Source organism: Podarcis muralis, chromosome 4, assembly GCF_964188315.1.
Source record: "Podarcis muralis chromosome 4, rPodMur119.hap1.1, whole genome shotgun sequence".
Taxonomy (NCBI): Eukaryota; Metazoa; Chordata; class Lepidosauria; order Squamata; family Lacertidae; genus Podarcis; species Podarcis muralis.
The window spans coordinates 35,343,514-35,355,942 of NC_135658.1; the positions used below are offsets into that span (position 1 = coordinate 35,343,514).

At 42.3% G+C, this 12,429-nt stretch overlaps 1 protein-coding gene across 1 annotated transcript in view; it reads right to left on the reverse strand.

Annotated features, from left to right (window-relative positions):
- Positions 1 to 12,166, reverse strand: part of ABI3BP (ABI family member 3 binding protein) — a 135,306-nt gene extending 123,140 nt beyond the window's left edge. The window contains exon 1 of the mRNA XM_077927179.1: positions 12,064 to 12,166. Coding sequence (XP_077783305.1) covers positions 12,064 to 12,142 — 79 coding nt within the window. The 5' untranslated portion in view covers positions 12,143 to 12,166. The remainder of the gene's footprint in view (positions 1 to 12,063) is intronic.
- Between the last annotated feature and the right edge of the window lie 263 nt (positions 12,167 to 12,429).

Sequence of the window (12,429 nt, forward strand, 5' to 3'; positions counted from 1 at the left end):
TATTTTGCCTCAGGCCTGCCCCTGCCTAGACCCTTATAATGATCTGCTGCCTGAAAGACTGCTGCAGAGCAAGGGCTGCATGGACTTGCAAGCATCTGGACTTGTAGGGCAAGTAGAATGGGGTTTTATAAAAATAGAAAACTGATCCCGATTATTTTGAAGATGCTTTTATTGATCTGTAAGTTGCTGTAAGCTGCCCTGAGTCCTGTGACTGTAGGAAAGAGGAGGGTGGAAATCGCCTTAAATAAAGCAGAGCAAGTGGTACAGAGCTGCCTGCCTTTGTCTCACTTGTCACTCCAAAGCTATAAGAGCATTACACTAAAGGGCCTAATTCTGCTTGATAAGGGAAGGATTCAAGGGTTCCCTGCAAAGGATGCCAAACATGTGATGAAAACATCAGGATCCAATAACAGGGCACACAACAGTTCACAATGCAGAGCAGCTTCAGTGGGGTAAAGAAGTTGCATTTCAGTCCAAGACTCAAGGTCTGTAAAATAACTCTTAAAGTAACATCCTTACTTTAAAGCACTTTATCAAGTCTATTTGTCTTTCCACCTGACAGTCCTTTGACAAATCCATCTTTGTCATTGCTTGACTGGTTTTCAGAGTTACTTCACCTCATAAGAATAAAAATATGACCTCTTCTGTCACTGTCTCCTTGTTCCATATTGTTCTGCTTATTTCCTTCCTCTTAGAATATATGTGATACTTGGTTCAGAGAGTAAACACAAAAATGGAGATCTCTCTCTCTCTCTCTCTCTCTCTCTCTCTCTCTCTCTCTCTCTCTCTCTCTCTCTCACACACACACACACACACACACACACACACACACCTCTCTACTTTCCCCCTTGGTGGGATTTAAGGCAACTCACAGGTAAAGCCAAGAACTGCTTGAAAACATAGAGAATACAATAGAACCTCTTCCCCTTCAATTCTGGCATTCTGGAACGTATTTTGCATTAAGAGAATTCTGTATTTCCCTGTGTGTTTTCCTGCTGTAAAGTAGAGCATATTCACACTTCCTCTTGTCCTGCTGCTTTCACCCAGGGAAAACTGCTCTTTAGCACTCAATCAGAGCAAATGGCAGTCAGGTTTTCTGCAGATTGCCATTTGCTCTGATTTATAGCAAAGCAGCAGGCAGGGGTGCCAACTTGAATAACATATTGGGAGGGCCCAGGTAAGCTCCACCCCACATAATCATTCTCATACTGTTTGAATGGCAATGTCCATCATCGGGGGTGGGGCAGCCCTCTCAAATATTTTATGGGGGGGGGAGGAACCTTGGCCCCTAAGAGTTTGCTCCTTGAGAGCCAGTGTGGTGTAGTGGTTAAGAGCGGTAGACTCGAAAATCTGGTGAACCAGGTTCGCGTCCCCGCTCCTCCGCATGCAGCTCCTGGGTGACCTTGGGCTAGTCATACTTCTTTGAAGTCTCTCAGCCCCACTCACCTCACAGAGTGTTTGTTGTGGGGGAGGAAGGGAAAGGAGAATGTTAGTCGCTTTGAGACTCCTTCGGGTATTGATAAAGTAGGATATCAAATCCAAACTGCCTTTGTCCTAAACTATCCTTGCCCTGCCCAAAGTAAAGTCACTGCATGTCACAATTATGTGGCCTGCAAGTTTATAGAGATCTCTGGTAAGAGCAATTATGGACATGTGTTTATGGTGCTGCATTTGCTTTGCTGTAATTTTGTGTGGGCGATTTTAATTGGAGACACACAGCAAAGAGGGCACAAAAGCTGGTGGAGTGTAACACTAGAAATTCCCTGTCATTCAATGAAATTTATTGCTAGCAGATTCAGACTAGACAAAGAAACTCATAATTCATGGATTTTGCTGCCACAAAATACGGTGACAGCTAACAACATGGATCGCTTTAGAGGAGGGTTACACAAATATTTGGTTAATGGGTTCCTGAATGACAATCGGTCATAATGAGTTATGCCCACAAGTTGGTGGAAGCAACTGCAGAGTGGGTAGCTTATGCCTGCTTGTGGGCTTCTTGAAGGCATCTGGCTGCCCCATGTGGAGAGCAGGATGTTTGAGGTGATGGACATTTGGTCTGATCTAGCAAACTTCTTCCTATGCTAATCTTAGCAAGCTTCTTCAAATTCAACTTGGCAGCATCTGGAATACCTTTAACAAGAGAAGTTTTAGCACTTTCTTACTGAAACCTTGCTGGAAAAGGTTCGTTCTTGTGCTCTTGGCCATTTTCTCAAGTTCAGCATTCAGTCACAGGACAAGTTTAAATAAATACTTCATGGAGCACATACAAGAGGGGATAAATCATTCCTTCATCATGTGACTGCTCTGAAACATCTAGTGCTATCCTTAGCCAGAAAGAAAACCCTCAGCTAGATTACCTCAGGCTCAGAATAACAGTCCTTGTGTTCCAATAAATGAACGTAACATGGACTTCGGCACCAACTCAACTGCAGTATTAATGACAGTATAGTGTCACATCGAAGAGCACTTGCAGTTCACCTTCAACAAATAATTTGCAAAACTAGGCATATATTAAAATTGCAAATGGAAATGGAAAGTAGACAGTTCAGAAATAAGCAATGATTTCATTTCAAAGATCTAGATTAATGTTGTGTCTAAGGGTAAAATCCTATGCATGCTTAGCTGCAAGGAAGCCACACTTAATACAGTAGGACTTACTTCTATGTAAGCTTACATAGGATTGTGCTTTCAGTTGCCATGGAGCTAATAATCAAGGTAATTTTAACAGAAAGGGCTGTAGCTCAGCTTTGCATGTCAGCAGTTCCCAGCATTTTCAGGTTGACTGAGGACAGTGGCTCCCAAAATTGCCCCCACACAAGGACCCTTGAAAATTGCTGATGGTCTTGGAGGACTACTTAATATTATTTTTCTGCCTGCTGTATGGTTGCATTGTGCTGTGCTAGATGCTGTATGATTTTTAATTGCATTTGTATTGCTTCCTTTATTTATTTTATTACATTTGATTGTATCAGCTTCCTATGTTCCCAACTTTAATGCCCATTTTCAGGAAGCTGACATTGCTTTAAAAGTCTCCCCTCAAATCAGTAAATGGCAAATCCATGGAACGCTATATGACTTTTGCACTGCTGGGGCTGGTGTTTAGAATACAGTTGGTGCTGCAATTTTATAGGATCATGTATGGCTTACAGCCACCAATTATTTATAAATATTACGTGGAAGCCAGAAAACCTTTAGCAAAAAAATAAATGTAAAAAGTCAAAGTTATCAGCTGCCACAGAATACACTGTAAGAAATTACATTGTTTGACAAAAATAAATGAAAGCACATGTTGAGGTTAAGGGCAAGTGTTACCTAATGCAACACAGATGATCAAATGTAGAAATGATTACAGCTAACTATACTCTTTGAAAGAGCCAAATAACAAGCGATTTGTAATGGAGAACAGTGGGTGGCACAGGGCTGCCAGGCATTGGCACAGAAGTGCATCTTCTAGGGTTAGCGACTGGGGCAAAGGCTGAACTTTCCAAAGGGAAAAACAAAACACACCTCAGCCTGAGAGCATTTTCTAGTGCACCATCAATATCCCAGTTAGTAAACTGAAATACTGTTGGATAGCATTAGACTTGGTAATTTCACTGAGAAAGTCATAGGTAATCCATTCTGACCTTTTTCCTGTTTATCTTGATTATTTCACACCGTTCACCTTGCTCCTTCTGCTAAAATCAAAGTTAACCATTGCATCAGTTAGGTTTATTTTCACCACAAGGTAATTTCTTATCATTTATCCATGGGTACAATGAAGGTGCTCTGGTCCATGGGGTCATGAAGAGTCGGACACGACTAAATGACTAAACAACAGCAACAATGAAGATGCCTGTAATGAAGGCAATCTCATAACTGTATCTCCCTTATGTATATACACAGGATTTTGTCCAGTGCTGTGCAAATGTTATTCAACTTGTGCCGCAGAACTTTCCCTTCTTTTCATCATGTTGCCTCCAAAGCTGCTCCGAAGGGTCTTCCCAACCCTCTGGGGCAGATTTTGAGGCTCCACGAGGGCCTGCACAGGACAGGGGAAAGTTCCTTTGTAAAAAATAAGATTTTATTAAGACTTTTCATAGTATATTGCAATAAAAAACAAAGTCCCCTCTCTCTCAAGTAGATTTTCCCCACACAGAAAGAGGTGAACCCTCCCAGCTCTCTCCTGGGAGCTTCCCTTCCCTGCCTTTCACACAGGGTCCTTCACCAACCATCCATTACCTTCATTTGTGTGCAATGAGAGGGGGAAGTTCTGTGCAAGTGGAAATCTGTTGTGTGAGTGGAATGGCAACACTGGATACAACCCACTGATTGTACCATTTGACAAGACATCTCCATACACGCATAGTGGGCTCTGCCTTTGGGAACCTGCTTTTACAGGGTTCTTGAATAGGGAGGTTCTTCAGACTGAAGGCGCATACGTTGGAGTCTGCTGCACCTTCACACACATTTTTGTTTACACTGCAAAATGGTGAAAAGGGTTAAGATGATACAAGTTTAAGAGCATTTGTTAACACCAATATAGATTTTCTTGCCATGCTAGAAAGGACTATGTGGAATAGCAATGAAAATGGAAGGTTATGGCAGACAAAAGAGAAAAGGAATAGGCTAGTCATCTGGTGTTAATTCTAAAATGCTGGCTGGTTCTTGTCCTTGGGGAAAGTAAGAAAAAAGTTGACCTACATTTTGTTGCCTATGGGTTCCAGTTCTAACATGACTGCCTTCCATTGCACTTCCAGACAGCATCTTGGCTCATTCCACCACACACAACATCCACAATACACTAGAGAATGAATATCTGTAAACTCATCTTTTGCTACGCTGTCCATAAAAGCAAAAGCATTATGTTTTCTTTACCTGGTAAAGTTCACCAGCTTTACAAAATAAGCTCCAGGAAATGGGAAACAGAGCAATAGTCTGCTGCACAATAAAGCATCTAAAACAGACTCTAAGACCCAACTTGTTTGGTCTTGTTTCTATATCACAGATTCTTTTTTAGCTGCATAGTATTTACTCTGCAATGTTTACCAAGTTCCATATCATGCCAAGTGTTTTCTGTTTCACTATATTTCTGTCAATAAGTGAATGTTTTTATTTTACAGAGTCGCATATAATCAGCATACTGTTTGAGACTTAATTCAAGAAGCCTGGAACTCTTTTGTCATTGTAGTCAGGTAAGGCTAAATCTGTCATCTGATCTACTTTGCTGACTTGTCCCCTCAAACCCAGGAAGTTGGATGAGTTAGTCTTGCCTTATTGAATACAGTTCTGGGAGGTACCCTTGTAAGAACAGCCTGAAGGCTAATAAGAATATGAGGCACTATGGAAAAACTGGAGCATTTGTTTTTATTTCAAACTGCTCACAGTAATGTTTCAATACACTGGGGAACATGTAATAACAAAGTTTCCTTCTGGTGCACTTTGGCGTCAGAATTAGACTGCCCTTTTTGACTATTCAGAGAGCAACACTGTTTCAGCATCAATGCAGAATAACACCTGAACTTGCTGACAAAATAATCCCCAAAGGTGATCAACCTTCTCAATGAAATAAAGAATCATCAATTCAAAATGTGAAAAATAAGGAGTGCTCTAGTATCAATTCAGCTAAAAGTTTCATTGCCACCACACCCCTGGAATGAAGACACTAGACAACCATTGGAATTAAGGGATCATATTTATTTAATCAAGGATCTGCAATGGGCTGACTCAAAATCTAACTCTTCCCAGCAGGAATAAATAGCAGGAAGAAACTCCAAGGAAGCCCAGATTTTCTGCCTTGGGCAACATTGCCCTGGCTTCGTAAGGATGGATGATACATTGTGGGTCTGCTTTAAATGCAACCTGAGTTTGTGTTTATGCTGTTCCATCTCACCTCCACTGTTCAGTGTTCAGTGAGAAAAGGCCTCACCTCCTTCCCTCCCTCAAGCCAGCCAGCAATAAGAGGTAGGTTGAGAAGACTTCTCTCCACCTTCCATGAGATGCCTCCTAGTGCTCACCAAAGCCTATTCTTACTTGCCCACACTACCTGTCAACAAGTGACAAAAGTGAACGGCAAGTGAAATATGCCATTACATCCCAGCTGAATCAAGCAGCATGGAGAAAGCAAAAAAATATGGTTGCCCCCAAACAGTGGAAAGACCAGCAATCATTTATTTATAAAATCATACGTCCTCCAGAAGGCAACCAGCTACACCCACAATTACAAATGGGATGAAGTGTCTGATGAAGATGTCACATTTGGGAGAAGATAGACCATATAAATGCTAGCTCCCTTACCACTAATTTGGTGGCCCCTGTCCAAAAATATCCCATGGTGCCTCATTCCATGCCAAGAAGGTGTGGGGCAAAATTGCCTCCAGAATAAGAACCTAAAAAGAGACTGATGAATCAGGACTATGGGTAGTCTGGCATCCAGTTCTCACAGTGGCCAGTCAGGTTCCTATGGGAAACCTGCAAGCTAGACCCAAGCACAAGAACACTCTACCTTCCTGCAGTTTTGAGCAACTCATTTTCAGAAGCATGCTGCCTCTGATCATGCAGGCAGAGCATAGGTTCCATCATGGTGTGATGGCCTGGGACTCGGGCTCTGCACTGGATCCTTTGCCTCAGGCATCATCTGAACCAAGTCTGGGGCCTGATCCCGAAGAGTCCCAGTCTGCACAGGTTCTCCTGCAACACCACACCAGCTGGGTCAAGTCAGGGGCCTGAGCCTGCCCTGGCTCCAGATGTGGGGATTGCCTCGTTGCCTTCAGCTGGGCCATCACTTTACAGCTGCTCCACTACCGGTTTGGTCAGGGGAGGCTGAGGCGGCCCTGGGTCTAGTAACTCACCGACGTCTCCCGAGCTGCAGAGACTAAGGTCTGAGAGAAAGAGAGACCCGAGTACTCACAGGAGGAGTGCTCGCCTTTGGGCGAAACAGGGAGGTGACTCACTGGCGGATCAGGACCGGCCGCTACCCCGACAAAGATAAAAGGCTGTCGGACCCCGCCCCAGGTTGCGGAAGCAACATCGCTGTATGCTAGATCCTGCCTGAGATCCTGTACCTGTCTTTGCCTTGCCTGGTTTCCTGCCTCGTGTCCTGCCTTGGCCCTGTTGGACTGACTCCCAGCAGAACCTTCGGGTTCTGGACTGGTCCTGGACCGTGTTTCACGGGTTACCCCCGGGCTCAGGACGCATGGCTAGGAGCCATGGATAGACTTATCTTCTATGAATTCCTCTAATCCTCTTTTAAAGCCATTCAAGTTGGGGTTCACCATTTCCTCCTGTGGATGCCTGTTCCACAATTTAACTATGTGCTGCATGAAGACGTAATTTATGGAGCATAAGGTTATCAGTAGCTACGAGCCCTGATGACCATCTTCCTCCACCACTGCCAGAGGAATTCTTCCCAGTTGCTGGAAATTGCAAGTCGGCAGAGTGCTGCTGTGCCCATGTCCTGCTTGCATGCGTCCCACAGGCATCTGTCTGGCCCTGTGACAAAAGGATGCTTGCCTAGATGGGTCACTGGCCTGATCCAGCAAGCTCATGGTATGTTCTTAATATTATTGCTAGCTTTGGCAGCTGGGAGAGTCTGGACAGCAGGGCTGAGGACGGACATTGTGCCAACTGAGGTGGGTGGCTCCACTGCCCCTGCAGCATTTCTCCCCACATCCCATACTTATTTGAAGTGGTTTGCTGCTGCTAAATGTGGCGGTGGCACCGACTGCCTCTCTGCTTTCCCCTCCTCCTAGCCTTGCTTTCCCAAGGAGGGTCCTTCCTCACAGCAAAACATTTTGGGCAAAGTGGCCTTGGGGAATGTCTGCAACACTGCCATTTCTCTGCAAGCGTGAGAAATTATCTTCTATGTTTAGTTTAAAGCTGCAAAGTTCACTTTAAACCTTTACGTGGTTTTTTAATAGATTTTCTAGCTGCTTTGGAAAAGCAACTGTTTCCTCCCAGGCCAGTTCAATCAAAATGTCTTGCTCTAAGAAGGACTATCCTTGCTCCTGCCACCCAAGGCAGTTTGCCTAATGGAAACCCTGTCCTTAAAATTAAGAGAAAAAGTAACCCTCTTATGGTCCCCTTTTCTGCTGTCCATACAGCCAACATTTAATCCTACGACAGCAACCAGCACTAGCCTTTCCAATTTTTTTATTTGCCACCACACCTTCAGATTTACAAGCTGTTTCTGCTTCATGTGTCCAGCTGGCAGACATCAAGCCTTGAATGGCCACATCTAAAAGCAACGGTAGTACTGCTCCTCAAAATCTGTAGGATGTTGCAAAAATGGCCAGAGCTGGTGATTGTGTCACCCTGGTTTTCAGAATGGTAGCAGTATGTCCCCTTCCGACACAACCCAAAATAGCTTGGGGAGAAAACCACACCTCATTCCTATTGGCGACACTCTCTTCCTGAATTATCTGAACAGCTGATAAAATCTACCTGCCAGTGTAAACCTGCGTGGCACCAAGCTACTAAATCAACTCTTTTCACCCAACTTAACTACCTGCATTCCACTGTGCACAGAGCACTTGCCATATCTGCTACCAAGTTTATGCAACAGCACCAGCATTGCGAATGGTGAGCTCAGCATGAATGCTGCCATGACTATAAGTGAGAGCAGCTGGCACTAATGCATGCCCAAAAGCTAAATAAATGGCATACCATAGTCAACATTTCGTAGATTGCAATGCCACGTGGTTCACACAATTCAGGGTCTGCTGTAACCAGGCTTATTAGTTACGCTGATGCCTACAAGTGCTCAGGCTCTTGGTGAAAGATGCTTTGATCATAGCTATGTAAAGTAGGACTAGGCAAGCTTTTTGCCCACGAAGGTGACATGCAGTGGGGAGAGGGTGTGGCTGGCAATGGACAGAGTGTGGCCAATGGTGGGTGGGGCCATTAACACACACACCAAACTAGCCCCTGACCACTGACTCTCATACAGCCTTCCCACTACTTCTCTCACACACACATACACACACTGATTAGCACAATGATTAGCACTTGCTGATTAGCACATTGGCAGAGATCTTTTCTGGACTGGTAACTGTTATCTGGTTGCTTAATGCCTCTGAGAAAGCCATATCTTGCTTCCAAATACCCATAAAACAGCTGAACTATGTGCGACTTCAATTGAAAATCCTTGCCTTTGCATAAAAATAACATTTAAATTTCAACTGGTGCTGCTCAGTTGGCACTGAACTTGACAGGGCCTTCTTGGTGGTTGTTTCCAATTTATGGAATGCACTCCTTGGTGAAGTGCCTCTGTCTCCCTCACTATTAATTTTGAGACTAGTAATTTTTGAGCTTTCCTGTTTATTCAGCCATTTGAGGGCTGAATAGTGTTCCTGGCAACCTTAAAATTATAAGCTGTGAGGATATGTGACTATTTTACATGTTTTTTAAAAATGTTTTTACTTGTTTTATATGGATTTGTTTACTTGTAGTTTTGCTGTTTTACCATTTTGGTGTTTGCTGCCCTGAGCTATTGTGGAAAGAAGGAAGGGCAGGACTGAAATTAAGTAAGTAATAACAGTGTAAATTACAAAGCATTTGTTTAACAGAACCATCCTATTCATCGGTACACAGGAGAGTTTTAAAATAAAGTGTCAGAAGACACAAGTGATTTTGTTATGTTTAAAGTGAAGGCAGAGGGTGGAAGAAAAAAATTTCTACTAGCATTAACCACCGTGACTTCTAACTGCAAAAAGTCACAGACCAGTTATGTGGCATTAGGACAGTCTGTCAAAATCATGCACGTGCAAACATAATGAGCTAACCTTTGCACACCTGCTTTTGCAGTCACATAACTTGTTTTTTCATGCAGTGACGAGTGCAGTTATTAATTCTCTTTCCACTGCATTTCTCTAAGTAGCAAACCAACTTTCCAAGAACTCCTACAGAAAGTAGTATTTTCCCTGCTGACAATTCCAAAACTGACATTTTAAAACAGATGTTTCTCATCATGATATTCAGTCAGGTGCCTGTGGAAGTGGCAGCACCTCAGAAAGTAGAACCTTCACGTTGTAAGCTTCAGGAATAGCATATTTGTGCAAACAGCTTCTCCAATGGCCCTGCAAGCAATTGGCATACAGATGTCTCACTGGCTCTCTTTCCCACAGCTGCAGGAAGCAAATTTTCTTTCCTTGCTTGTACCAGGGAAAGGAAATCCAATTTCATGACATAAGGCCAGGAAGAAGTAGATTTCACATCCTGGCGTGGAAAACAGAGTACTGGGATTCTAGAACCATAGAGTGGGAAAGTTCAGACACTGGAATGGTTAAGTCTACCCAGAAATAAATCTGGCAAGAGAATCTCATAGGGATTATGAAGTGACTTGAAAGCACTCTCTTCGGTGGGAGTCCTTATGCTGAATTTATATGTGTGCCTTGTGAATAGGATTAAACAATACTGAGAAAAGTGTGCATTGTTTGCACTTCAGTGTGCCTTGACTTTTTTATTTGACAAGACAGTGGAACAAGAGACAAATCTTGTTTCTAGAATGCAATTCCAGCCAAACTGAAGTGTTTTGACAAAGGACACAACCCTTCAGTATATTTCTGAATAGTTAACACAGCAAAATAATAATTTTTTTAAAATGTGCAGCGTGTTCAACAATAAAAAATAACCTCATACTACAGCTATAGATGTTGGTGTGGCTGCTCACACTTAATAATTTGCAAAAGGGAGAGCCATTTGAAACCAACTGAAGAATAATGCACAAGTTTCTCAGCTGTTGACATAATTTGAGAGGTAGACTTGTGGCTTTGTTTTACTATGCTGGGGGAATATTCCTCCAGTGACTCAAGCATAAAATGTAAAGCATTTTTCCTTGCCAGAAATCTACACTCAAGGATAGTTATGGCTATCATCCCACAAAAATGGATAGGAAAGACAAATAAAACCATCTGCAAGGTTTGCGCCTTGGAAAAGATCCATATTCCAAATGCAGACAATACATACTATTTAACTCCAGAGTGTAATGACACTGCTAACTGTTAACCTATATTCATGTATTTTTTTAATGTTTAGATGCTTCAGAATTTGAGGTATAGCCGCACACCAAAGGAATACTTATCTAGGAGCAGTGCAAAAATATAGTCTAGGTAACAACTCAATATATTTCATCAGGAAGGATAATGAACACAACTTCCATTCAACGATAAATGGGATAGCATTCCAAAATTGCAAACTTTCAGAAGGAAAGTCAAGATGAAGGATTATTCAGTATTTTGCAGGTGAAAGAATATTGCTGTTATGACCTCAACTTGGTCATACAGACATCTTCATGGATGCTGTTCTCTGACTTAGCATTCCTCTAAGCAACTGAACATTTAAAAAGAAAATAATAATAATGTTTCTCGTATAAATCGTCTTCTTGAAGTATCTGCAAAGCACACTGTGTACTTAAAAAGCATTTAAGCAAAGTCAACAGAAAAATGTCAAGTCCACAAACTGTAGTGAAGCATGCTGCTTTCGTGCCAAGGTGTTGCAAAGTATTTCTTGATCTTGATTTAGAAATATGGTATCAATTTTACATTACAGCTGGATGTTTGTGTAGCAAGAGAACACTTGCCAACTGCCTGAACAACACAGATAAAATAATAGGGATTGGGGTTATGCCTTAGATTTTACATATCTTCTTTCAGACTATAGAGAAGGAAATCAAGTACAGTTCTTGTAACACCTCCCCTTGCCTCTTCCAAACATGCATTTCAGTAGAAAACATAAGCACTTTGAAAAACAGAATCCTTACAAAGATGGGGTGCACCCCACCCACATTTCCTAGTGGTCACATCACCAGTGTGAATAAGAAGTAAATGTGCAAACAGCCAGCAAAATCAGTTTTCATTAGTTTGCAACACAGATTTCCTCATTGGAATCATGAAACTACAAATCACTTGCTTTGTTTTGAGAAAGAATTTTAAGCTATTCTCTCATACATGATTTTTGCCCTTTTCCCCATTACATTTCTTTCTTACTCTCCTTCCACACATGCTGAAAACAAGATTGTCTCATTAAGACCAATCACTCCCCCTCACCCTCAAATAAAGTATAAAAATAATCACATCTACTTGCCTCTTGGCAATTTCTGAGCATTTCCAAGGTTTAGTGCAATATTTCCACAGAAAAGTAGAAAGACCAGCCTTGATATCATGCTTTCAAACCCAAACGTGTACAGTTAAAGATGCTGAGTGTGTCATGCAAGGTAATGCAAGCTGCAAAACTGTTCTCTGTCACAGAGGCAGCAAAACTTTGACAGGAGTTTAGTTTACACTGTGGGAGGAGACAGTATGACATCACACCATCTCACTTGAAATGAGAAGAGAATTAAAATACAAATGATATTATCAATCTCTTGCCTGAAACAGAATTCCTGTTGCTGTCAACTGAGCACTCCGTCGCTGAGATTTACAAAATCTTAACGTGCAATCACTTGCGCTT